The sequence below is a fragment of the Pongo abelii genome, chromosome 23, assembly GCF_028885655.2.
Source record: "Pongo abelii isolate AG06213 chromosome 23, NHGRI_mPonAbe1-v2.0_pri, whole genome shotgun sequence".
NCBI classification, from domain to species: domain Eukaryota; kingdom Metazoa; phylum Chordata; class Mammalia; order Primates; family Hominidae; genus Pongo; species Pongo abelii.
Genome location: NC_085929.1, coordinates 50,692,169 through 50,719,808, shown reverse-complemented (window position 1 = coordinate 50,719,808; position 27,640 = coordinate 50,692,169). Strand labels below are relative to the sequence as shown.

General features: G+C 55.3%; 1 protein-coding gene across 2 annotated transcripts; it reads right to left on the bottom strand.

Annotated features, from left to right (window-relative positions):
* Positions 1-931: 931 nt before the first annotated feature.
* PARVG (parvin gamma) lies at positions 932-26,517 on the bottom strand. Of its 2 annotated transcripts, XM_063723105.1 has the most exons (14): positions 26,490-26,517; positions 25,942-26,118; positions 24,459-24,549; positions 22,007-22,071; positions 20,015-20,117; positions 18,629-18,769; positions 17,217-17,332; positions 15,788-15,843; positions 14,093-14,115; positions 11,708-11,766; positions 11,506-11,574; positions 9,207-9,308; positions 1,747-1,819; positions 932-1,259 (listed from the first exon to the last, which is right to left on the bottom strand). In XM_063723105.1, the coding sequence occupies exons 3-14, from the start codon at positions 24,535-24,537 to the stop codon at positions 1,150-1,152; spliced, it is 996 nt and encodes a 331-aa protein (XP_063579175.1). In that variant the 5' UTR covers positions 24,538-24,549; positions 25,942-26,118; positions 26,490-26,517; the 3' UTR covers positions 932-1,149. The 2 variants fall into 2 exon arrangements, with proteins under 2 accessions (XP_063579175.1, XP_024095539.1); XM_024239771.3 differs by lacking the exon at positions 26,490-26,517 and having other exon boundaries at positions 25,942-26,257.
* Between the last annotated feature and the right edge of the window lie 1,123 nt (positions 26,518-27,640).

Genomic DNA, 27,640 nt, shown 5'->3' with positions numbered 1-27,640 from the left:
TCAGCCCTCCCCGCCAGCCCCAGCCCTCCCCGCCAGCCTCACCCCTTCCCGCCAGCCTCAGCCCTCCCCACCAGCCTCACCCCTCACCAGCCTCACCCCTCCCCACCAGTCCCACCCCTCCCGGCCAGCCCCAGCCCTCCCTGCCAGCCTCACCCCTCCCCACCAATCCTCCCCTCCCCACCAGCCTCACCCCCCACCAGCCTCACCCCTCCCCACCAGTCCCACCCCTCCCGGCCAGCCCCAGCCCTCCCCACCAATCCTCCCCTCCCCACCAGCCTCACCCCCCACCAGCCTCACCCCTCCCGGCCAGCCCCAGCCCTCCCCACCAATCTCACCCCTCCCCACCAGCCTCTTCCCTGGCTCCCATCAGCCATCAGCTCTGCCCCACTCTGGAAGCCCTGGACCGACTATGTGCAATCCTCCCACACGACTCTTCTTTATGTGCAGAAAATGCCAAGTCTCACTGGAGCGAGTGGGAAACCACAGCTCCCGAGGACAGACTGGAGATGACCTGAACCCACTAATCAACCACGAAGATTGCTTCTTTGTGACTTTTGGGCAAAACCTACAAGGGCAGCTGCAGGACACGGCCCGGGTTGCTTTGACAGTCACTGAATCCACTTCTCCCGGTGGGTGGGGGCATGGCTATGGAGCCATGCGGGCTCCTGCCCTGGAGGGTGAATCTGGGGCCCATCATCCCGAGTGAGAAGCAGGTGGGTGTGGGGAGCTGGGCTGGAAAAGCTGGGGTCTGGGACTGTGGGCCCTGTCCCTGAGAGCCCCCAGCCCTGAGTGATGCCACCTCTCTGGGCTGTCACTAGCCTGGGCCCAGAGATGAGAGGCTGATGTGACCCACACTCACCCCATGGGAGGGAGGCTGCAGGTTTAAGGGCCCTCCCCAGGACCCTGGCAAGTCTCCAGAATCCCTCCCAGAAATACTTTTATTAAAATAAACTGAGCAAGGCCAGGCGGCTCAAAATGATCCACACAAGGGGGTTCAAAGATAATCCGACGATGGAGACAGGAGACAGAGTGGGAGGGAAGCGGTTCACAAATGCACAGGAAACAGCGGGACTGTGGGAGGACCTCCTGCGGCCTCAGGCCCTCCAGCTGGGCTGACTGGCAGGCTCTGGGCTTTGGGGGCAGTGAGGGTCAATTCGGGGCTCCACGGGGCGTCCTGTCCCTGTGTGCCTTCTGCGTGTGCTTGCAGAACAGGCCATAGAGCACCCGCAGTGTGCTCTTGGCATCCTTATTCACGATGTCTGCGGGCCAAAGGAGGGCAGGGCAGCCAGTCAGGCCTGGGTGGCAGTGACCGACCGTCCTGGTGTGGTCGAGGTTTCCTGGCATTCAGGATTTCAGTGCTAATCCCAGGAGAATCCCTGGAAGCCAGGACAGCTGGTCACTCCAGGCCTGAGTCCCGCACCCGCTGCGTGACTGCCTCCTCCTCCTGGCCAGCCCTCCTCTGAACCGTCCTGTGGTGCCCCCAACACAGCAACTCCTCAAGGTCTGGCTTCTCTGGACAGCCTGTCCCCAGAGACCTTGGTCTCCCCCTCCCCAGAACGTCTTCCCCTGGGGCTGCAGTGCCCCCTCCCAGGAAACCTTGGCAAGTGCCCATTCTCCACCCCTGCCAGGCAAGAGGACTCTGCCAATGCTTGCTCATCCCCCAACGCCCTGCACCCTGTTCTGTGGCTCTCACACGAGGCTGCCACCCAGGGCTGGCCACCATGTGGGCATCTGCCTTGCACTCACCTTCAGGGCTGACAGGGCAGCTGAGCAGGCCCTCGTCCTTCAGCAGCTCCAGCGCCAGGGTGACGTTGTGCAGCTATGATGACAAGGCCCTGTCAGATGTGGGCACAAGCAGCAGCCCCAGGCCAGGCCCTGAGTCCCAAGTGCCAAGCCCTTCCTGTTGTCTGTGATGTCCATCATGAGCCTAAACTCCCATCCAAGGTGGGCATCCCTGACCACAGCCACAATCCGTGGTCATCCAGCATCTCCCTACAGCTCACTCTGTCACACAAGCAATCCATGTCTCATTCCTCAGCCACTCACAGGCCCCACTCTGAACAGGTGCTATACCACACTGGGCACACACTTGCGTCCAGGGGCCACTGCCCGTGAAAAAGGCAATCACCAAGGAAGATACCCAGTAGGGATCAGGGAAGGCTTCCTGGTGGAGGTGAAGCCCGGTGGTGAGTCCCGCCAGGCAGGGAGAACTACCCAGGGAAAGGAGCAAGTGCCTGGGGTGGCAGAGCCCCTTTGAGAACAGCTGTTTCCCAGGGCAAAGCACAGTGAGGAAATCAAGGTTCAGAGGAGCCAAGGGGCTCACTGGAGCTCACGAGACAGAAAACGCTCTAACCAGGTCTGTCCACTCCAATGCTCACGCAAAGCAGGCTAGAGACTGGAGCGGTCCCCACCCAGGTGGCTGTCCTTTCCGCCACCCCTTGCCTGGGGTGCAGTCTCAGAGATGGCTCCCTTTAGCGTGGAGGACACCCAGGCATCAGTCAGGTCCCCCAGTGATTCAGAGCTCAGCTTGGTCCCTGCCCAGGGCCTCCCCTTGCTCACCTGCAAAATGGGCTCACCACAGTTCCCCTGTGCCTTGCTACAGGATATGGTGAGAGCCCAGGAGCCTGCCGGCCCTCCCACAGTAGGTCCGCTCCCTTTCCATTCTAGCTTCTCCCTTGGGCCTCATCTACAAGCAGAGTAGGTCCCAGCCCTTTGCCTTAGGGCAGCAGCATGGTGTGGGTGAAGAGGGACGAACTCCTGGTTCACAGTGACCTCAAACAGGTCCTCCCTTCAATGCCTTAGCCACCCGTAGATCCACTAGAGGGGCTGGACATCCCAGCCCGGGGGTCAGCTGTGCCTGGTCCCATTCCCTCTCTATCTGCCTGGCCACACCAGCCCCACCAGGGCAGGGCAGTTCCCATGGCAACCTGCCAGGGGCCAAGAGGCCAGGTTGGCCAAGCGGTGGATGAGCAAGGCCAGGTAAGACTCATCTAGAAACGCCAGCCTAGCCCAGGCCACCTCCAGCCACCTCCTGGAGGGCCCGAGCAAGAGGACTCTTGGGATCTAGCTTGGATGTCTGTGCACTGCCACCCCCATCCCTGCCACTAAGTGTCTGACCTCAGACAAGTCACACATCCTGGCTGGGCCTCGGGTGCCTCATCTGTGTCACGGGGATGATACATCTGTCTGCCTTCCTCTCCGAGGCTGCCATGTGCGTCCAATGTGATGACGGACACAGAATTGAAGCCACAAAGCAAGATTTGAAGGTGAGGATGATGAAGGCACAGGAGCTGGAAGTGGGTGAGCAGAGTCCTTCTCCACTTGGGGACATGAAGGATGGAGGGCGGGTCCCAGATGGAAAGGAGTGTATGGGCAGGGTGCCCAGAAGCAGCAGCAGGGCCGCTCCTCTGTAGTCAGCCAATGAGAAGAAACAGGCTAGGCACGGTGGCTCATTCCTGTAATCCCAGCACTTTGAGAGGCCAAAGTGGGCAGATCATCTGAAGTCAGGAGTTCGAGACCAGCCTGGCCAACATGGTGAAACCTTGTCTCTACTAAAAATACAAAAATTAGCTGGGTGTGGTGGCACGTGCCTGTAATCCCAGCTACTTGGGAGGCTGAGGGAGGAGAACTGCTTGAACCCAGGAGGCGGAGGTTGCAGTGAGCCAAGATTGCACCATTGTACTCCATCCTAGGTGACAAGAGTGAAACAAAGGCTATCACACGGCACCAATGATGCAGCATGCTGCAGGTGCCAATGCGGGGTGAAACTCTGAGGCTGTCCAGACCAAGATGGATGGGAAGCTCCGAGTGGACAGGCCAGAGCATCACCGGAAGTTCCCATCACAGTGTCCCCAGTTCTTCCTCCTAGACTGGAATATTCTGGGGAACTAGGGTTGCAATTGTTGCTATTGTTCACGTTCTCATCATGAATATTATTTGCAGTTACATGGAGAGTAAATGTCAGAGTAACAAGAACCTGAGGAACCTGAGGTTCCAGACTCCACACTGTGCTCTCCTGCCTCAAAGCCCCGCCTTTGATATACTCAGTGAGCCAGCATCTCCCAAACTGTGATCTAGGATGGACAGGAAAGGGGATATCTGTGGCCAAACGTTTTTAGAAACCGTTGGATTAAATAAAATAATATGGAAGTCCTTCACTGCAGGACTTATCAGAGCCTTGAATGTGTTAGTGGGTCTCATGAACCTTCAAGACTAGACATGTTTCCCCAAGTTATTTATTCATAGAACCCATTTGTCACAGAACACCTCCTGGGACCAATGTTTTAGAAACACTTTGTTCATTCACTTATTTAAAAAATACTTGTCATCTACTATGTGCTAGCCATACAACCAGTGCCCAAAACAGACCAGACCTCCTGCCCTCATGGAGCTTATGCTTTGGGAATTGCTATCACTGAAAATTATGACATCTGCTTCTGTTTGTCACAGTCTTCCTCAATGACACTCAATCTGAACAAAAGATATCCCCCCCAATCTGAACAAAAGATATCCCCCAGAAGAGCTGACCCTGGCTCCAGAGCTATCTCACGATGCTCTGTCCAGAGATTTTTCTTCCGTGTGTGGCTTGAGATGAAGATAAAACTACCACCTTCCACGGAGCTGAGAGAAGGTTACAACCCAGGAGGATACGTGCAAATCCTCCTGGGGAAAATAATTTAACGTGGAAGGACACCAAGGATTCCTGGCTCCGGGGATTTTATTTCTGGGAGCGAATGATCCTCTCTCCCTCCGTCCTTAACTTCCGTGCCCACAACGAATAACTATCTCACATAAACACCATCAGCAAAGAGGGTCTGATAATGAGAAATCCAATTTCAAGAGGCTACTCTGCCAAGATAACAATTCCGCAGAGGCCCACCTTCAGCAAAGGCTGGTGTTCCCGCCCTCCTCAGCTGACGACCTCTTCAGCATTTTGATTACACATTCCTGCAGCAGAGATTGCCCACAATATGCTGTAAAAATTCATTCTTGGAGTCTGAGCTAAGAGGCTGCTGCTTTTCCCCCACATCTAATCTGACTCATATTCAGAAGTAGGTTCTAAAATCAGTGGATTCAGCAAAGCGGCTGCACACAGCAACATGGAAGTCTGCACGTTTGTTCCCGTCTTGTAACTGGGGCTTGGATGGTGCAACAGATTGAGCAGAGGCCCTGCGGCCCAGGGGCACCCCAGAGCGGCTCTGAGCTGGGTTCCGAGCCCCAGGCCCTCAGCCCGCAGGTGGTCCTGCCTGCCCCCTTCCTCCGCCTTCTCTCCTCACCGCTCACATTTCAGTGCCTTGCCTTCCTGAGGCAGGCTCTGACCCCAGTCTCAGCCTTAGCTTCAACCCCACTGAGCCCTGGCACCCCTCCATCTCCCAGAGACTCACACTGGCTCCATAGGAGGGAAACAGGGAGGACCCTAACTCACTGTGTGCTCTGGGCCAGACTTCTGTGCCTCTCTCAACTGTTTCCTCTGTGGAAATGGGGATGGGAAGCATTCCTAACTCCAAGACCCAACATGAGGGTTTGCTAGCACATTCGTCCACACTGCCTGTGGCAGATCCCACCGTCGGCCCAATTCTGCGCCCACACACTTTGCAGGGCTGTCCCATGTCACTGCCAAGGCCACAGGGCCTGCTCCGATGGAAGTGGCAGCCTGCCCATTCTGAGCCAGGGCCTCATGCCTTCTGCCTGGTCTCTCATGTGTCTGCCATTGCCAGGAGGAAAGCGTGCCCAGGCCAGCTGCTGGTCCCAGAAGGAACATGGCAGGCTGTGGCACAGAGCCGAGCCACCCAGCCACGACAGCCTGATCCCCATCCAGTCCTCGGAGGAGTGACAAAGCCTAGCTGAGCCTCTAGCAGCTAAACTCAGCCAACCTGCCGGTCTGTGGGAAGAAATGAGCGTGGTTTTCAGCCCCTAGGTTTTCAGGTGGTTTGTTAAGCAGCACGTTTGTGGCAATGGCTGGCTGATGAGGCTTCTCCAAATGGAAGAACCTAGGAAGCAGCGGCCACCGTGCCTGCCACGACCACCAGGACCGTAGACACCAACTGCCCCGGCCTCGTTGCTCTGACCCAACATCCCAGCTCTTGGGAACCAAGTCCAGAGCACCTGGCCTCCAGGGAAGGTGGAGGCCACACCCACTCAAGATGCATCCCCCTGGGGGCGAGGGACATGGCACGCTGCGGGCGGCAGGCTGTCCTGGCGTAAGGCTGCCACTGAGCAGCTGGGTGGTACTGGGTAAGCCTCTCGGGCCCCGGGCTCCCCTCTGTAAAGTGGAGATGCAACCCTGCCCCGCTCTCACAGGGGCAAGGAGGGAGGGTGAGTGGGGAGAGAGCCAGGAGAGGCAAAGTGCAGGGAGCTAACCCCAAGGGAGTGTGGACCGTGGTACAGGGCCCCACAGAGCGCTGAGGGACTGCAGAGGAGCTGAGAAGGTGGGCAGAGCTGGCCACCCGCCCGGGGAAGCAGGTGGGAAGCAAAGCCAGGGTAGGCTGGGCTGAGAGCACAGCCTGCGTGGATATGAGGAAATGGGGGAGGACCAGGCCCTGGAGAGCTGGAAGGGGGCCAGAGGTCATGTGGCTGTGGCTGGGAGTCGGCAGGAAGGGAGGAGGGGACGTGGCCGGGGAGGCAGATGGGGCTTGGCATTTGGGTGCTCCACTTGAAGCAGGGGAGAGGCACGAGGGTGGGTGTCCAGGAAGGTTAAGGAGAGGGGCCTAGACGAAGGGCCCAGGTGGAGGGGGAGTCTGGTAGGGGTCCAGGGGGGACCTCACCTGCTACTGGGCCCCAGATAAGCCAAGAGGCCTGATCCAGTGCCAGGGATGCCCTGGGCATGTGAAAGGAATGGAAGCCTTTGTCTCTCCCAGAAACAGCCCCAGAGGCTGGCCCTGGACCAGAAGGAGGCATGCGGCCCTGCCTCCTGCTTCACCTCTTTAGAAAAAGCTACTGCTGCAGAGAGATAAAGAGGTCCTCCTGCCCCAGGCCACAGGAACCCTGGCATGGATGGAGATAAGCTGGCTGCCCGGGATCCTGGGCACGCCACCAGCCACCAACACTCCAACCTGTCCTTTGGGATGCACACCTCCAATGTCACCTCCTGTGAGAGGCAAGGCTGGGGATACTAGGGACCACATGTCCCTCAATGCTTTCTCCTCGATGGTTCTCCAAACTCCTTCTTACTACCTGTGTGGCCTGAGTAAGGGGCAGGGATTGTCAGCCCGTTTTCAGACACAGAAAACCTGAGGTCCAGGCAGGCAGGGAGCTGGTGGTGAAGAGCACAAGACCCAGGCCTCTTGCCTGGCAGTGACCCGGGGTAAGCCTTGGCCGCCCGTGGACCTCTGTTTCCTTATTTGGAAAGTAGTAAAATCCCTTCTCCTGGGCCAGGCCTACCGGGTAGGAAGGGCGCTCCTGGCAAGGGAACAGCTTGTGGCAAAGCCCAGAGGTGGGAGAGCCCAGGGAGCTGGAGGAAGTGGTGATACACACAACCGGGGCCTGGTGGGGTGGAGGCAGGACTAGCCAGCGGGCACTGAAGGCTGTACCTGGGGAAGAGGCGGTGGGAGCTGCATCTTTGCAGGCTCACCTGCCCTCCCACCTCACCTCCATCACTCTCTTCATCCCTCTTCCCCAGGTCAAGCCACAGCCCTCATGCCTGGACGCAGGCAGCCAGCTCCCAGCCAGTCCACCAGCTTCTAGGGTCCACGTGGGAACTGCTGATCCCCCCAGGTCAGGCCCCACCCTTCCAGCCCCTCTAGCCAGAGTGAAGCACCGACACCTCCCTGACCCATTCCCGTTCTTGCCCCACTCTGAGGCTTTGCTGATGCTATTCCCTCCCCTCTGCAAGCCCTTCCTTGATAACTCTGCAAACCAATCCCTAATCAACTTCCCGGCTCACCTCTGATGCAATGCCCTTCCTGACTCCTTGAGATTATTCTAAGCCCTCATTCTTCCAGGCCCCTTATCTGGCCCAGGCATCTGAACCAACACATTTCACTGTGGACCTGCAAGACCACACGTCACTAGGAGAACAGTGGGCATAGACTGAGAGGTCCCTGAAAGCAAGAGCTATGTTGGATCATCTTAACATCCCATGTAGTTCAGGGCCTGGCACTAAACAGGCCCTCAGGGAATGGGGGAACAGGCGTGTGGGTAGGGGATGGGTGGATGAGCAGGTGGGTGGATGGGCAGGCAAGTGTATGGGTAAATTGGGTAGATCAATAAACAGAACAGGAAGATGGATTGAAGGACAGACAGATGGATGCATGACAGGACAAGCAGGTGAATGGACATGTAGGCAAGTTGATGGATGGATGGATAGATGGACAGACAGACATACGGATAAACTTCCTATGGGTGGGTAGACAGGCAGGCAGGTGGATGGATGGATGGATAGATGGACTGGGTAAATGAATAAACAGACAGGAAGATAGGTGCATGGACAGGCAGGTAGGTGGATGGACAGGTAGGCAGTTAGATGGATGGGTGCATAGATGGTGAGTGGCTTGGTAGGTGAACAGGAGGGCTAATAGGCAGTCGGGTAGGTAGCTAATGGGTAGATGGGGATGGATAGATAGGTAGATGATGGATGGATGGATGGATGGATGGATGGATGGATGGATGGATGGGTGGATGGATGGATGGATGGATGGATGGATGGACGGATGGGTGGGTGGGTGGGTGCGTGTGTGGGTGGGTGGATGAATGGGTGGATGGATGGGTGGATGGATGGGTGGCTGGGTAGATGGATGGGTGGGTGGGTGCGTAGGTGGGTGGGTGGGTGGGTGGATGAATGGGTGGATGGATGGATGGGTGGGTGGGTGGGTGGGTGGATGGATGGGTGGGTGGGTGGGTGGATGGATGGGTGGGTGGGTGGGTGGGTGGGTGGATGGATGGATGGATGGATGGGTGGATGGGTGGGTGGATGGGTGGATGGGTGGATGGGTGGGTGGATGGGTGGGTGGGTGGGTGGGTGGCTGGCTGGGTGGATGGATGGATGGATGGATGGATGGATGGATGGATGGATGGATGGATGGATGGTAGATGGATGGATAGGTGAATAGGTGGATGGATGGACGGATGGATAGGCAGACGTATAGACAAATAAGCTTCCCCTACACCCTTCACTTCACCTGGAAGTGAATAAACAGACTGGTCATGTCAGTTCTGTATATCTGTTCACCCAGAGGTAGACCATAAAGAAAAATCCTTGGAAAACTTACCATTTCTGCAGGAGAGTTGGGAGTGAGGTAGAATTCCTTTAAATGCAGGAAGAAGCCTTCAAGTTGTCCAATCAGCAAGAGTAAGATGACCCCGTCTGCAAACTATAAAGGAAGGAACTGGAGACTGTCATATGGAAGAAGCCTAGGGAAGCCCACTCTGTCTTTTACAGGCTGTGTGGCCCTAAGGAAGTCATACAACTTCTCTGAGCCTCTGGTTCCTTGGTGAGAAGTGGGGAAGACATGCCTGACCTCACAGGGTTGCAGGTAAAAAGTGGTTTCAGGCTGCCTGGTATACAGTACGTGCTCAGTGAAAAGAGTGCTTTCTAAACTTACTGCAGAAAAGCCTCATGTCAGTTTTTAAACAGCACGCCATTCCACAAGCTACAGAAACACAGGGGAAAACAGAGTTAAGTGTAAAATTATTCCATCAGGGAAAGGCAGAGAGCAGCACACCGGGCTCATCTCACCAGCTGCCACATTAATATTTCTGTCTGTCTGTATGTTCAGAGATAAAGCTGTCGTCCCTGCCACCACCATATCATATGTTAATATAATCCTATTGAGTCTCTTCAAAGATACAAAACACAGGATGGGATATTGGAAGAAACTGCCATTCGAAGCCCTTAATGGAATTTCCTCGTATTAAGTCTGTTTCGATGTTATTAGTTTGGGCCTGAAATCTTTTCTGCCGCTATTCCTTGGTAATGCAACTGGAATGCAAGGGACTTCCTTACCCCATTTTATTGAACAGTCTCTAAATACCACCTCTGCACATGCCATGAGTCTCTAAAACCCATTATTTCACCAAGGGAGAGATAAAGATAGAACAAGTAGAATGTAAATCTCAGAAATCATCCTGCTTATACCCACATAAAATATAATAAAACTACAAATCTCTCACTTGTTTCATGCCGGCAGCATGCCAGGTAATATACCAAACACGTGGGGCTCACCAGCTCATGTATCACTCACAATTCTACTAAGCTGCTGTCTTGTACCCACTTTATAAGAAGAGCCTGAGGTTCAGAGAAGTCCAGTAACTCATCCAAGGTCACACAGCAAATGTGGAGGGGTCTCAGCGGACCCCAGGGCCCATAAGTGGTGGAGGCAGGAGGGAAATGTGTGTCTGTCTGGCTACAGAGCCTGGTACTTCCACCCTGCCATGCTACCACACCATATCACACATAAACTTCTCACGTGGCCACCATGCGAGGTGGTTATAAGCACTAACTCTGGCCCCAGCTGCCTGGGTTCAAATCCCAGCTCCACTACTTATCACTGTGTGACTTTAGACAAGTTAATTAACCTCTCTGTGCCTTAACATCCTCCTCTGTAAGTGGGGTAGTACAGTTCCCACTTCAGAGGATTATGGAGAGGATTCAATGAGTTAACATGGAAAGCATTTTGCCCTGGGACTGGCACATAGCGAGGGCTTTATTGGTTTTAGCTACCAGGCATGGGACTACATTAACCCCTCCCTCCCTAGCCAATGCCCATCCAGAGTCTCTCTGAGAGGTCAGCAGCTCTCTGGCTGTGATCTTCATGAGCCAACTGGTCCGTCTGGGACCAGACTCCCTCCCCACCCCAGACCCCAGCACCCAGCAGAACCCAGGTGGCCAGATGCCTGCGTCATGTCCTATTCAGGCCACTGGCATCCAGCAGACTCCATGCCCACTCTGCAGGCCCCGGGCTGGCAGCTGCTCTGCTCCTCTGCACCCCTCGCTCCCCTGCGGTGTGGGAAGCCTACAGGGACACACCTTCACTGTGGAAAGCCACAGCCCACGGTAGGTGCTGACCCCCTGAGATTCTGCTCCCGCTCCTGGGAAAATTCGGCTTAAGTCAGCCGGGGGAGGGGCTGGGCTCCTCAGGGTGCTTGTGAGAGACATGGAGCCTGCAGACGGCGGGGCTGCGCTGTCACCTACGCCTGGCACGTGGCACAAATCTAACAAATTCTGTTTGGGCGAACACAACCACGCAGGGAAGACTCATGTGCTTCAAGTCTTGGCATCAGCTAGTCTGAGATTAATTATAAAATAAAATTATAACAATGAGAAGCAGTGACAGCCGAGGTGACTCCAGCTTTGTGAAGTGTTCCCACACCTTCACCCCCGGGATCCCACCATGTCCCTGGGCCAGTGCTGCCTGCCAGCAACAGTCCCACCGGGGAGGGGGACCCTAAGGCTCCAAGAGGTGATGCAACCCCCACCACACAGCAGGTTCCCAGGGCCTGCAGAACCCTCTTTCCTTCCTACGGCCAGTGGCCCTGCCCTGCCTGGGGACGCCACAGCTCAGTCCCTACCTGGGTGTCCAGATTCTGCACAGACAGGCCCAGGCGGTCCAGCTTCTGGTTGACAAAGTTCACGATGGCCTAACCAGGGAAGAACAAGGGCCTAGCACACAGCAGGTGTGATGCAAGGACCTGTGATTCCCTCCTACAGCGCAGGTGGGCAGTGGGTGGGGTGGGCGGCCTGAGAGCCGCTGAGAGCTTTGATCTCTCCTACCTCTTTCACTGCGTTCACTTTCTCCGGAGCCAGCTTAAATAATTCATCAAAGACGTCCTCTGCAGACACAGATCCAATAAACACCTCATTACGATGCTATTATCTTTGTGCCAAACAGGGAATTTTTTTTTTCACAAAAGTTTCTTAGAATAACCAGTCCAGAGGGAGCTGTCGTTTTAGATCATGGCTCTCAAATAAAACAGACCTGGATTTGAGTCACTGCTCTCCTGGCCGTGTGGCCCCAGGGGAGTCACCTTCTCTCTCTGTGCCTTCCTAGCTGGGGTTGTTGCTGAGATAGAATTCGATAGGAGATAACATACCTGGCCCCATGGCACAGTGACTGGGCACACAGTAGGACTTCATAAACAGCCACTCTTCCTGCAGCTGACACCTGTTACTGCATCGGCACAGCTGCATCCCTTTATCTGCCAGCTGGCACTCCCTCCTCCCAGGGCCCTGCTCCACTTCCCCAGGGCCACGGGAGCTGCCACAGGTGGGTGATCAGGGTCCATGAGTCTCCTCCCCTTGGTTTTAAATTGGCTGAGTGAGGACTGCTCCCTGCTGCCTCCCCCGCCCCCAAGAGTGTCTGAACCTGCTGCCTGCAAAAGGCCAGCTCTGTCAGCAACTCAGTCACTCCCTTGGGGTCTGGGAACAGCGGCTCAGGCCCTGGGGTCCAGCCTCGGGTGCCCATGTCCTCAGGCTAATGCCCTTTGTGCACTAGCTGAATTCCTGCTATTTGCAGCTAACATACCTCCCATGGGGACACTGGTCCTTGGGCACCAAATACACAGACTGGCCTGAGTTTGCTGTGGCTTCTGCCACTCAGCAGCTGTGTGACTCTAAGCAAGTCACAGCACCTCTCTCTCTTTCAGTTCCCTAGTTAGTGAAGGGGGGAAAGTAGCACCAAATAGCATCATGCATGTTAAAATGCCCCTCCTCTGTGTCCTTTCTTCACCCTCCGACACCCACTTCTCATGCTGCCCCCTGCCCAAAATACTGCTCCCTGGGCAACCCCTCATGTCCTCAGGCTGCCCCTCCTGCTACATACACAGATCCTCAGCCAGCCCTCCTTGCCTCTCGTTTCTCCTTTCTCCCCAAACTCAGCCTTCCTCAGCCCCCATTCTCAGAAGCTCCTGGCTGGTTATTATCTCTACCTCTGCAGATAAGTTGCCCCTCATAGCATCTCTGCCCACATAGCTATGTGTCTAAGTGGGGAGGGTACAGGGAGGAAAAATAGTGTTAGGATGGATGGATATGGGTGAATAGATAGGTGGTTGGATGGGTAGATAGATGAATAGGTGGATGAATAGGTGGATAGGTGGATAGATGAATGGATGGGTGGATGGATGGATGGATGGATGGATGAATATATGGATAGGTGGGTGTATGGATGGATGGATGGATGGATAGATGATGAATGGATAGGTGGATGGATGAATGGAAGCATGGATGGATGGAGGGATGGATAGATGGATGGAGGGATGGATGGATGGATGGATGGAGGGATGGATGGATGGATGGATGAATGCATGGATAGGTGGGTGGGCGGGTGGATGGATGGATAGGTTGATGGATGGATAGGTGGATGGATGGATGGATAGATGATGGATGGGTAGGTGGATGGATGAATGGAGGCATGGATGGAGGGATGGATAAATGGACGGGTGGGTAGATAGATGAATGAAAGAATGGGTTGATGGATGAATGGATGGATGGATAGGTGGGTGGGTGGATAAGTGGGTAAGTAGATAGATGAATGGAAGAGAGGATGGATCAATAGATGGATAAATAGATTAATGGATGGGAGGGGGAAGAGCTGGCCAGACCACTGACAAAGGAATGGATACATGAAAGAAGTAACAACTAGAACAATCAACTGATTGGTGAACAGCTCTGTCAGAAGAGCAGAAGCCACATTATTGCCCACTCACTATTGAGCACTGCCCACATGCTGAACACACCCATAAATTATCTCCTTTAACCCTCACTGCCAGTTTAAAAAGTGAGTGCCCTTTTATAGATGAAGAAACTGAGGCACGGACAAGTTAAGACACTTGCCCAAACTTAAGTGGCTAATGAGTGGGAAAACTGGTGTTTGAACCCAGGCCACTGACTCCAGAGCCCACACATTTAACAGACTCCACGATCACTGCCTATGTGAATTATAAATCTCTCTCCCCACAGGAACAGTATCATGAGAAGGAACAGCCAGCTCCATGGATGGACAGACAAAAAGAGGGACAAATGAATAAGATGAGGCTTGAGATACAAACAGCAGGTGATGGGGAAATGAGAGAATGCTCAGCAATTAACCCTGCATTAAGACTTGTCTGCACTAATACGCATCAGATAGGAACAGATTTCCAAAAAGATGAAAGTACTCACTCGGAGGCTGGTCCTTGTCTGTGCTGTGCAGAGGGTGGAAAAAGCAAACAAATGGTTAAAAAAAAAACACCCCACAAACCTACAATTTCTCAATATGACAAGCCTCAGTGCTGGCAAGGTTGCAAAGAAACTGGCATGTTTGTGGTTTTGCTGGCAGCTTTGTAGGTAGGGCAGATAGCAGGGAAGGTCTTTGTGGGAAGCAAAGGGCAGAAACAGGTTCGTGCCCTTCCCTGAGGCTTCCAAACCTAGAAACTGCTGGTTTTGTGGTTCCTGTTCTGTTCTGAGGGAGACACATCACACATTTCATAAAGTGCACAAGTTGTAAGTTTACAGCTTGTGTGTTTTACACATACACACCTGTGTGATCACCCCCACTTACATGCTGCAGAACCTCCCAGCACCCACCGTGTTCTCCCTTCCATCCTCTCCCTCTCTACACTGACCACAGCTGCGATTTCTCTTGCCATCTGTTGGTTTTGCCTGTCCTGGAAGTTCATGAAAATGAAACCATACTACGTGTCCTCTTTTGGGTCTGGCTTCTTTCACTCCATTTTTATTGTTTTTAAACAATTTTTCTTTTTTTTTTTTTTGGTCAAGTTTTTAGATCCACCCCTACCCCATAGAAGAGAAGTTCTGTAGGTCCAGGGCAGGCCAAGTCTCTCTAACCACAGCCCTCCAGAAGAGAGCTGGGCCCCACGGGGCAGAGCCCAGCAGCCTGTGACAGAGACCTGCGCTCAGCACAGAGGCCAAGGCTGCCAGGAGAGACAGACACCATGTGCTGTCCACACAGCTCCAGCCCCAGCCAAGCCTTCAGAGGATGGCAGCCCCACCTGGCCAGCATCTTGGCTGCATCCCCGTGAGAGATCGTGAGTTAGCACCACACGGAAGCCAGGAAAGGTGGACCTGTTGGCAGCCTGTGCAGACCCTGGGGCCCATCCCTCTCTAGGTCCCACCTGTTCTGCTCCATAGGGAGTAGGACAGCCATGCTCCCAGCGGGCGGGGAGCAAGATGGCCAGCCTCAGTAGGCGGTGAACAGTAGGGCCAGCCCCCAGTGGGCGGGGAGCAGGATGGCCACACCCCCGGTGGGCAGGGAGCAGTATGGCCAGCCCCAGCAGGCAGGGAGCAGGATGGCCAACCCCAGTAGGTGGGGAGCAGCTGGCCATGCCCCAGTGGGCAGGGAACAGGTAGCCTTGCCCCAGTGGGCAGGAAGCAGGATGGCCACTCCCCAGTGGGCAGGGAACAGGATGGCCATGCCTCAGCGGGCGGGGAGCAAGATGGCCACACCCCCCAGTGGGTGGGGAGTAAGACGGCCACACCCCAAAGTGGGCAGGCAGCAAGACGGCCAGCCACTGGCCATGCAGGGGCCTCTTGCAGCTTTGCAAGGAAAGAGGAACATCCTGCTCACACTAGAGAGATTCACTGGGCCCTGTGCCCCAAACCCAGGGGCCCACACCCTAGAGAACAAAGCAGGGTGGCTGGGAGGGGCCAGGCAGGGACCTGGTTGGAGGCTAGAAAGGGGTCCTGTGTGCTGCCGTGGGTCTGAGAGAAAGCGCAGCCTTTTCGGGTCTGAGAGAAAGCCACAGAGTGTGAGGGCCCTTCCCATAAAGGTCAGGCAGATCTGCCCGGGCCCCCGCCCTGCCCCCGTCCACTGCTGTGAGCCCCAGCCCCACCCATGGGCCCTCATCCTTCCCTCACGTGTATTCAGTGAGCTGTTCCACCAACTTCTCTGACTTCAGACCACTCTTGGTGCTCTAAGAAAAATAAAGGGGGAAGAAATTAAATAATCCAGAAAACTCTGGGGCCCAAAGAAGCCCCAGTGACCCGTTTGCTCTGTATCACCCCTCCTCAGGACAGCCTCCTGGCTTAATTGTCTTTCTTCCCCAGGAGTCTTGAGGTTGGGGATGTGTCTGCCTCACTCCCCAAGGCATCCCCAGAGTCTCACAGTGGGAGGAGGGCAGTATCAGTGAGCATGTGACTATGAACAAATGAATGGTGAAGGAGTGAATCAATGAAGTCACTTCTGATTTATGTTGGCAGTATAGACCAAGCCACACAACTGCTTGGTAGGGAATTATAATCAATGGTTTTAAAAAACAGTAGAAGGCCGGGTGTGGTAGCTCAGGCCTGTAATCCCAGCACTTTAGGAGACTAAGACAGGTGGATGGCTTGAGCTCAGGAGTTCGAGACCAGCCTGGGCAACATGGTGAAACCCCATCTCTACCAAAAATACAAAAAATTAGCCAGGCACAGTGTCTCAAATCTGTAGTCCCAGCTACTTGGGAGGCTGAGGTGGGAGGATCACTTGAGCCGGGGAGGCAGAGGTTGCAGTGAGCCAAGGTTGTACCACTGCACACCAGCCTGAGCAATAGAGCAAGACGCCATCTCAAAAAAAAAAAAAAAAAAAAAAAATAGAAATGACTCTGACTGGGTGTGGCCAAACTTGGCTTATTCTCTTGGGGTAAGTCAGAGGCAAGCCCTCAGACATGGAGCCCCTATGCATGAGGGACCCGAGGCTGGGGTGGGGTGGGGGCGGTCATGGGAAGCAAAGAGCTGGTGGGGCCCCCTATTGTGATGCTCAGAGTCTGTCTGGAGAGGGAAGTCGTGGATTCCTGGGTATTAACTGCAGCACAGGCAGGCCGCAGGCTAGACAGAACATCCGAGGGTGGGGAAACCCGGAAAGGCTCCTAGAAAGAGAAGAGGGCACTGTCACAGCCATCAGTAATCTAACAAGAGACAGTACCCTCATGGTGAGAGCAGTGGTTTTGCCTTAGGGGTGTGAAGGCTCCCTGTGGCAATGAACGGACGGCCACACAAGGCTCAGGGATATGGCCTGACAGCCCCTGGCCTCAGCCTCTGCCAGCCAGATGCCCTCTGCTGAGGTCAAGTGGAGCTGGCCAGCCATGGACCTCCTCATGCCCCCAGGCCTCTGCCAGCCCCACTAGACTCTTACCAGCCCGTCCCCAGCTCCAGACAGCAGCCCCTGGCCATCCTGGCTGGATTCTATTTCTCAAGGTTCCCTGAAACTCACCCTGGGTCAGCCCCGCCCCAGCCAGCTCCACCAATGCATGGTACGGCAATGCGTGCCCAAGACGCTCAGCTTCTGCTTACAAATCCCGGCTCCTACCTCGATGCTGATGACCTCCACCTGGACGTTGGTTGGGAGGGACAGATCGGGCTGGAAGCGCTTGGCCAGGGCCACAAGGAGGTGCAGGGTGGACAGCAGGTCCTTGTTGAAGATGGCTGGGAAGAGAGTGGAGACAGGTCAGAGCCCAAGGGGCCGCCAAAATGTGCAGCCAAATGGAGGCTTCCTCATTGTCAGAACAACCATCTGCAGACCAAGGAGGTCTGTGTCCAGCCTTCTAGAGAGCAGAGATCTGGAGATACATGTTCAGAACCTAAAAATCATCACACTTCACCCCATCATCCCACTTCTTAGAATAGAGCCCAGGGGTATGATCTACCTTGTGGAAGGAGCTCTAGACACAAAGATGTTTACTGCACCACTGTTTACAATTGGAAACAACCAAGTGACCTCTGGGAAGGCACTGGCTGAACGATCATTAGATTTCAGCTGAATGTGACTTAATTCAGGGTTGATTTCATCAACATCGATTACTGATTGTGAGACCTTACAGGTTGCGAACGCAGGCACACGTGACCCAACAAAACCTGGGTTTGAAAACGGACTGTGTTAAATCCTCACCGCCCAACCTTGGAGAAGCTGCTTAACTTCTTTCAGCCTCAGTTTTCTCATCTGGTGGGGGTGGAGGGATATAGAGAATTGAAGGGAAGGAAATCTATACCAAACTGTGAACCAGGTGGGGTGGGGAAGTCTAGGTATTTGGCACACTCTTTTGGTTTTTGTGTTTCTTTGATAAGGAGTCTCACTCTTGCAGCCCAGACTGGAGTGCAGTGGCGCAATCTCGGCTCACTGCAACCTCCACCTCCCAGGTTCAAGCGATTATCCTGCCTCAGCCTTCTGAGTAGCTGGGATTACAGGCACCCACTGCCACGCCCAGCTAATCTTTGTATTTTTAGTAGAGATGGGGTTTCACCATGTTGACCAGGCTGGTCTCGAACTCCTGACCTAAGGTGATCTGCCCACCTCGGCCTCCCAAAGTGCTAGGATTACAGGCGTGAGCCACCGCACCTGGCCAGGCACACTCATTTTTTGTACAAGCAGGCCCTGCAGATATTCTAATACTTTAATGAAACGAGAGTGTGGATGGGCAGACCATGGTACCTGGAACTCAATAGTGGCTGCAATTCAGATAGCAAACAGAGACTGTTTGCTATCCTTGGGCTGCACTTTGCTGCAGTAATACCCTCTGGGGCACAGACGTGTGCTAGGCTGTTGGCTGCTCAGCCAGATGCCTGACTGTGGCTCCCTGAGGCTTCGACCTCCTTCCTGACTCCCAGGTTGTACCCCTGCTGGGAGAAGGATGAGTGCACCTTCCCAGTGGGTGAGAAGCCTGGAGCAGAAGGACCCCAGCGGCCCCACACTCCCCTGGGGTGGCCAGGTTGTGGCCCACGTACTCTCCACGCTCCACTTGGCCTGCCGCTCCTCCAGCTGCAGACTCCGGTTCACGGCCTCCAGCACCACTGTGAGCTTGTGCTTCTGGCTTGTGGCTGTCAGGGCGATGTCCTCCGCTTCCAGCTTGAGCGCCGCCAGCCTCTCTGGAGGCAGGAGAGGGTGGTGAGGGCCCCTGGCCGGGGACAGACCAGAGAGCACCTCAGGGACCCTCCAGGAGGCTGAGCCTGCCTGGTGCTTCAGAGAACATGGGTCTGGAGAGCCCATTCTTGGTGTTGGACCCTGGGCCACACCCACAGCCTCAATCGGGTATGCCCTCCAGCTTCCAGGAGACCCTCATCCACAGGGTGATGGAACAACAGGATTGGTGGGGCCATGCAGGCCACATGATGTGAGGAAGTCTCAGCCCCCCGAGCTGGTTGAGAGAGCCCATCTAACCTTGATCATCCTGTGCCTGCAGCCCTTGCCCTTCTGCACAGCTGTGTCCTCTTCATCTCTGCAGGGCAGTGTGGCCTAGTGGTTAAAGCCTACACTCCTAGGCTTCTATCCTGACCCCCCTGCTTCCCTAACCATGAGGCCTTGGACAAATTATGAGGCCTCTCAGAGGCTCCCTTTCCTCATCTGTGAGATGGGGTAGTAACAGCACAGGGCTGTTCTGAGGATGAACTGCACCTGCTACATGGGACATGCCCAGAAGTGCTAGCCGCATGAGTGGGATTGTGCAGCCCATCTCCAAAGAGCTCGGCGAACACTGCAGAGGCTGGCCTCAGGCGAAGCGCTAAGGACGTGGAATTGGGCCTATCTGTGGCCTCCGAGACCACAGTTGTACGCAGAAGAGATGCGTAGACCAGACATGACCATGCAAGGGCAAAGGGAGAGGGTGACTCTGGGGCTTGTGGGGAACACTTTCCCGGGGCCAGGAGGAGGCCCTGAGAATGCACACCCCCTGCAAAGCCCCTTGGAGCCTTCCAGACTGAGGAGGAACATGGAGGCAGGAGCCCAGCCCTGCCCCCAGCCACGCAAGACTGCCCGTTTTCTCTCTAACAGCGTGGGGCAGCCCGAGGGCAGGGACCATGGGTTCTTCTGTTACCTCCCAGCAGCTCAAAACAGCAGGCACTCAATAAGTGTTAGAGAGGCAGTGTGGTGTGGTAGAAGAAGCACCAACCCTGGCGTCAGAGCCCCAGCCTGAGCCCCAGCTCGGCCCCCTCACTCATGGGCCGTGGACAGCGCCTCCATCTCCCCAGCCCAGGCCCATCTAGAAAGTGAGACAGGTGTCCCTAAACCCGGGACCATTGTGGGGACTGAAGGAGAGAGCCCACCTGTGGGGCCTGGAGGGGCCAGGTCAGGGGGATGGGGCCGAGGCCCAGGCAGCCCCAGAAACAGGCACTTACGGAATAGGTGGTGCAGGATGAGCCCGTCGAACATGTCCTCCTCCAGGCTGCGGACCACAATGTGCTCGGGAAGGAGAGTGGCGTTGATCCACTCCATCAGCACCTGCAGGCTCCAAGGGGACAACTTTTGGGGGGATGGGGACTTCTCACCTGGCCCTCCACCTAGCTCGGAATGCCTGCCTCTCGCCTGCCAACTCCTACCCATCCTTCAAGGCCTGGTCAAATGTCACCTCCACTGGCAAGCCCTCCTTGATCTCCCAGGCTAAGTTAGGGGCCCGCTCCAGGTTCCTGCAGACTTCCTGCTTCTCTTCATCACAAACTTGAGCAGTGTGGCGCTGTCATTATCATGTGTGAGGTTTTAGTACCAGGAAGTGGTATACTACCATAGCAAATACCCAAAAATGGGAAAATGGCTTGCAGAATGGAAAGAATTGGACAACGAACACTTGATAGAAAAAGCCTAGATTGCCCTGAAGAGGTGGTCCGTAGAAATATGGATGTTAAAGGTGACCCTGCTGAGGTCCTAGGAGGAAATGAGGGACATGACATTGGACGTGAAGATGGAGGTGGGGACTGCAGCAATGCATCCACAGGTCTGGGAGACCAGGATGCTGCAGCCATCACAGCTGGGGGAAAGGGAGAAGACAGGGGCCCCCTGAGAGCCTCCAGAAGGAGCCAATCCTGCCAACCCCTTGATTGAGGGCCTCTGGCCTGCAGCACTGTAAGACAATAGGTTTCTGTGGTTTAAGCCATTCAGTCTGCGGTCACATGTTACAGTAGCCCTAGGAAGTTAATGCAGGGGCTGCTGGTGCCCTGCCCACTCCTTGACTGGTGCCTACCGGCCCAGCTCCCACCTGCACTCTGCTGTGCTCAAAAGGTCAGAGTGCCAGGGAATCAAGGCCCAGCCCTTTCTCAGGGACCAGCTGTTCACTAAAGGTTGTGAGGAGGTTGTTGGTGGGGGCAGGGGGGTGGTGTATAAATGCCCCAGCCCCATCGCCCCTTGGGCAGGAATGTTCTGAACTTGCTCTATGCTGGCTCCAGGGTACCCAGCAGGCTTGAGCCCCCAGAACCATGACCAGCTCCATCACTAACCACGTGTTAGCCCCTTCCCTCCCATGACCCCTGAGATAACGTCCCAACTCAACGACTGGCATCCAAATCCTTGTCTCTGCATCAGCCTGTGGAGGAGCCCGAGCTGGGATGACGTGTCAGCACCCCACCAGGTCTTCCAGGCAAGACCATGGATGGTGTCCCCAGTGCCAGTCACAGGGCTGGGCCAGGTGTGCTGGCCAAAGGTGGGAAATGTGGATGGATGGAGTGAGGGAATAGGAAGGAGGATGGAAAATGGCCCACAAAGCCTCTGCATATGGAAGATGGTGTAGGCCAGGAGGCCTCCCTGGAGGAGGCAACAGAGAGGCCATGTGGAGACTGGAGACACAGAGGCTGAGGGAAACAGAGGCCTGGAGCCCACCTGTGCCCAGCTGGTCCAGTGGCCTTAGCAGCAGACCCATGACCAAGGAGAGAACTAAGAATGGGTGACCCAGGCCCACCGCCACCACCTCACCAGTTCTCCTACACCTTGGGCAGACAAGCTGGGGAGGAACATGGGCTTAGGGGCTGGCAGCTCCTGTCAAACCACAGCTCCGTTATGGGCAGCTGCATGCCCCTGACAGATGAGGTCACCTGTCTAAGCCTCGCTGTCTGTCCTGTCCCTGGGATGTAAGGGATAATAAATTCCCCTCAAATCCCATGGGGTTGCTGGGATGGTGTATGTGAAGGCACACAGTTGGTGCTCAACAGATGTTTGTTCATGCAGGCTCTGTGGGTGACTTGCTCCATTCAACAGGCCTTCCAGGGGTCTTTGGGGGTCGCCACCCCCCAGCCCGAGGTCAAGGAGTGGGGGCGGCCTGCTGTCTCCGCCCCGTGGAGGCCGCTGCCTGCTCTGCTAAGAAGAGGCACCCAGGGAAGTCAGGGCTGTGGAGGCTGCTGTACCTTCTGCAGTTCTTCAAATTTGGGGTCCTTCCGGGAAGTGGGTGGCAGGTATTTCTTCTTTCCTCCTGGAAGCAGAGTGGGTATGACAAGCACATGGGGACCCTGTGGAGCACTTGGCCACGCTCCCTGCAGGTCACCCACAGAGTCCAGCACCACAGCCCCAGGGGCACTGGTCCTGCCACTTCCGCCCCAGCATGCTTTCCCTCATTTCCCTCACGACCACCAGCTCATCTTCAGACACTGCAGCATTTATACTTTGAGACATAAACTCAGAAGTTATTTCTTGATTACTTGACATTCAAAGTTAACTGGGTATCCTATGTTTTATCTGGCAACCCTACCTATTTAGGTAAAGTGAAACCCCAGCAAGAGAGGGGAGGAGGTACCCAGGCCCACCAGGCTCTAAGGGGCAAACGTGAGACTTACCCCAGGTCTGCCAGGCCCCTCCATGGCCCCTCTTGTAGTCAGACTCCCCGGGGTGGCCCTCGGAGGCCCAGCAGCTCCCCTTCCCCAAGGCCATGGCCAGCATCTGCCCACATTTTAGACTCACAGAACCCACAAAATGTCAGGGCTGAGAAGGACCTCTGAGATCAACTAGTTCTAACGTACATGGGGGATACTGAGACAGCAGTGGGGACTGTCTTGCCTAAATTCACAAAATGCATCATCCCTCATGTGACCCCAATAAAGGCTTTTCCTAGATATTCTGAAAACCTTCAAGTACTACCCAGACCCATGTCTTCTGATGAAGGGAAGGCAACAGCGTCATGGGCTGTTGTGCCCAGCACGGGGCAGGTTCTCAGCAAACACTTGGGCGAGTGAGCAGGCAAATGAATGAATGAATGAAGGAAGGAAGGAATGAAGGAATGAGTGAGTGGATATGGTGCTGCTCCTTCCTGGAGCAAACTTCTTGCCATGTGAATCATCCAATGTCCCAGCTCTGCTTGCCAGAACTTTTAGTATCTTAAATCAGTTGTAAAACAAAAAATTAATGGGTTTTTTTTGTTTTGTTTTGTAGTAACTAAGTCCTACTATTCTAACTCAGCAACTTTCCTCAGGACACTTTCTAATCTTCATTGGTTTAAACACAGAATACCAGAGGTGAAGAAGTCAGCCAGGTGACTCTGGACCAAGTTTGTCCCTTCTGGGGTCTCACCTGCCATCCCAGGGACCCTGTTGGCGCTGGAGTTCTTGCTCCATAACACCTACTTAAAAGGTGGCATTCAGGGCTGGGTGCAGTGGCTCACGCCTGTAATCCCAGCACTTTTGGGAGGCCGAGGCGGGTGGATCACTTGAGGTCAGGAGTTTGAGGCCAGGCTGGCCAACATGGTGAAACCCCATCACTACTAAAAATACAAAAATTAGCCAGGTGTGGTGGCAGGTGCCTATAATCCCAGCTACTCAGGAGGCTGAGGCAGGAGAATCTCTTAAACCTGGGAGGCGGAGGCTGCAGTGAGCCGAGATTGCGGCACTGCACTCCAGCCTGGGTGACACAAGATTTCTGTCTGAAGAAAAAAATAAATAAATAAAACTTAAAAGGCAGTATTCACAGGAGCTGGAGAAACCTGCATTCTGCTCCCTTCCCTTAAATTATTTCACACATTTTCTTTGTCAGCACATTTATGTTTTTGTGGTTACATAAATTCCAATGAGTTCACCTAAAGCCTTTCCCCACTGGGACATCTGGCTGCTTCCTTGCACGCTGTTGTTCATTTTTTTCTTTCAGAGAACACAGGGAGGGTGACAGCTCTGGGTACCTGCCCCTGTCCTTCTTTTGAGCCATCTCCTAGAAGGGAGGTTTCAGGGACTGTGGCCACCAACCCCCCAAAGGGCTCATGACACAGAGCTTTGCTGAAAGGGTGACCAATGCTTGTTGAATTGCTCCATCCTATGCTCACCCCACTTTTGAAAGAGACCCACACGTGTGAGGGGAGCACATCAGGAGCCCCACACCCCGCAAAGCATCACTCCATGGTGGGCATCGCTGTGTGGTCCGTGTGGAACCTCAGTTCTGGGACCACCCTCCTTGGGCTCAGAACCCAGGTCCACCACTTGCTAAGAGTTTCCTGTTACTGTCCCGTTACCCCTTGTGCCTCAGTTTCCTCATCTATATAAAGCAGGCAATGATGCCCACCCTTGAGAATAAATGAGTTGCTATTGGTAAGAGGTGCTGGTGCAGTAGGGGCACACAGAAGGCTCACAAGACGAGAGCAATCGGTATTCACCATCGTAATCCACACCGTTTCTCATCTGGAGAGAAGAGGTTCTAGCTCTGTAGAAGGTCCTGGGAGGAGGAGTTGGGTCAAGCATAAAGCAGAAGGTGGAGGCAGGGGTGAGCAGAATTGGGTGCTCAGCTGACAGCTGGGAAGGCACTGCAAGTCCCAGGCATGGCCAGGCTCACTTTTGCCACACAGACCCTACCCTCCACCCTCAGACCTGCGTGGGCACACACCTTTTGAGAGCTCCTCCTCTGCTGGGGGCTCCACCCCCTTGGGGAGCTGCAGCAGGTCGTACAAGAATTCTGGCTCCATCGCCTCCCAAGCCTGTACAGAGGAGGCAGGAGAGGGCGTCACGGTCTGAGAAGCCCCAAACTCACCGAGCCCCTCATTTCCTCTAGACCTGGAGGCGCAGAAGGAGGGTAGAAGCCAGGTTCCGGGGACACGTCACCATGCCAGCCTAGGCAGGGGGTACGGGCCCTGTGAGAAAGAGCCCTTGAGCCAACCCTTGCGGGGTGACAGGGTAGAAAAAGGCACAGAAGCTGAGGGCGGGCACAGCCAAGCAAAGGCTTGGTAGGGAAGTGGTCCTTCCTCAGGCAGGTGCAGAGCGGCTGCCCACCGTGCTCCTGCAGCCCCCAGCCCCCTACCCAGGAACCCCCACCCCACCCCAGACAGGACAAAGCAGGTACAGCTCACTCCTCAGAGCTTGTCAGGTTGAGCTTAAGGGAAACCTCCCCGGTCGGCCTGTGTGGGGCTGGCTGAGGTGGACGCGTGGAATGGTGACATCTCCCATCCCATAAACCGGAAGGGCCAGGGTTGACAGAAGCACTGCTCATCTTCCTCGTCCTCATTACGGGCAGAAGGCTGGGCTCGCCACATGCCCGGGACAGGGGCAGACCCAGAAGCCAGCCCAGCCCTCCTTCCTGTTCTCCTGGTCCACTTCCTCTCCTGCAAAGGCTTCGCCGGCTCGGCTGGCGCCTTCCGGCCTCCCTCTTCCTCCCTTTTCAGCCCTTGGGTCTTCCTAGTGTTTTCAAACTCAATCATTGAGGCAGGGGAGTCACACGGCAGAAGTTGGTGGCCAGAGCAGGGAGCCCCCAGAGCTGTGGGAGACGGAGGCATTCACTCAACCAGAGCCACCCGTGTCACACCAGCAGCCAGCCTGGGGTGGGGATGCCAGACTCCATCCTGCCCTGTAGCGTGGAGGTGGTGGAGACACAACTGACTCCCAGCCCCTTAATCCCCAAGCTGAGGGCCACGGCCAGAGAAAACGAAAGCGCCCGGCCTGGGCGTCAGGAAGCCTGGGTCCCAGGCCAGCTCCTCCTCACTCGGGCTGTGTGACGTTGGGCAAACCCCCTGCCCTCTCTGGTCCTGATGCATGGTTACAAGGAGGGCCTGGACTCGATGCCGCCCAAAGGGATCAGCAGCCTGGGCAAGCCCCTTCCTGGCCCCAGGGCCTCAGTTTCGTCACCTGGAGACAGAGGGGTTGGCTGAAGTTCAGGGGCGGCAACTCCTCCATAGAACAGGGAGGGAGGACGCCGAGCAGCCTCTGAGCAGGGCAGCGGGAGGGGCCATGGGGACTCAAGGTCCCACTTTACCGACTCCCTTCCCCGGGCGGCCTGGGCTGGGACTGCACTCTGGGATCCTTCCCAGGTGGTGTCTGGGCTCCTCCCTCCGTGACCCCCAACACCCAAGTATGGTGGCCCCAATGCCAGAACTCACCCAACCACTTTCCACGCAGGAAAACAAAGGCCTACTGGGTGCAAAGGGTGGTCCCTGGGTTCCGAATGGAAGCAAGTTCCGGGTTCTTCTGGGGGCTTCGGGGACCAGGCCAGGAGGCAGGAGCCCCACTGCTCACTTCCTCCGGGGCCCGCTCAGCCGGCAAGAGCTTCCTCCTCTCTGCTGCAGGGCCCGAGGGGGGTGGATGCCGTGAAAGTGAAGCTGCCACAAACCTCCAGAAAGCTCTGCCCAGATCCCCAGAGCCCGCCATGCCGCCTGGGCCCCCGGGGTTCTGCAGGCCACTTAAACTCAATGCTTCTATTTCTCTCCCTCTCCCCGCCTTCCCCAAACCATGCCAGTTTCCCCGCAGGCTGTTCACCTCCAAAATGGCAGCTACATAGGCCAGAGCCTGGGGTCGACCCCCACAACCCACCACCAGCACCCTGTCAGCCTGGCCTCCACGCTCCATCGCGCACTGCCGTCCTCCCACCTCCACACCCCGCCCCCGGCCAGGCCCCTTCCTCTCCCAGGACCACGCAGGAGCCTCCTACCTGGACTCTTGGCTGCAGCCTTCCCCACACCCCCTGCCCGCCCCTGAGCTGAGGCTCCCACAAGCCCTCGGAGGAGTGAGTCACTTCCTGTCCCCACTCACTCAAACCCACCAACGGCGCCCAATAGCTCTTAAAATAAAATCCAGGCTGTGCAGCCCAGACCATGAGCCCCAGCATAAGTAACCTGCCAGCCACACCTGCGTCCTCATCCCCTAACCTCTCTCCCGGCAACAGCGACCACCTGCCTCCCTGCCTTGGCATCTTCACATGTCCTGTTCCCTCCACCTGGAAGCCCCTGCCCCAGTTTTCACGTGGCTGAGTCCTTATCCTTCACACCTGCTTAAACACCTCCTCCTCTGGGAAGCCTTCCCTGATTGCCATATCTGAAGTAGGTCCTCCCTATAATTATTTAGCACGGCCCCTGGAGCTTTCCTTCATGGCACTTAAACCCATGGCATTATTGGCTCAGCCAGTCGGTCAGCTGGTGTGTGACACCTGCCTCCCCACCAGACCTTTGCTCCTCAGAAGCTGCTATGGTCTGTCTCTCTCAATCACGGTTACACACCCGTGTCTAGAACAATGCTTGGCACAAAGTGGGCTCAGTGAATAAATATTGGTGGTGGTTGTTGCCGAGGGGATCGGGAAGGCTTTCCAGAGGAGAATGGGGCCTTGATGGCTGCATAGGAGTTTGCAGTGGAAGAAGAAGGGGTGAGAACGTGGCAGGTGGAGAAAATAGCATATGCAAAGGCATAGCAGGGTTTGAGAAGGAGAGATCTCAGCACAGTAGATAGTCAGAGAAACACTTCAGACCCGAGCTGGTCTCTCGAGCTGGAATCTTCACCATCCGGGCTGAAATGGTGAGTTTCCCTAGCAACAGGTGACTGGGAAGCTATCTACCCTTTCTGACAGGTTAGGCAGAAAGTGGCTAAATCAGGTGGGATGCAGGTGTAAGGAGTGTGTGAGAGCAGGAAAGTAGGGTTGTTTACAAGAAGTTAATAAAAAAAATGACAAAACTCAGTACTGGTATTGTTGCTAATATTTATGGAGTCGTTGGTGATGAAACAAACATAATTTTAAGGGCTTTCATTTTACTGGAAACTTCCTTGTGAGGTAGGTACAATCATCATCCCCATATTACAGAGGAAGAAACT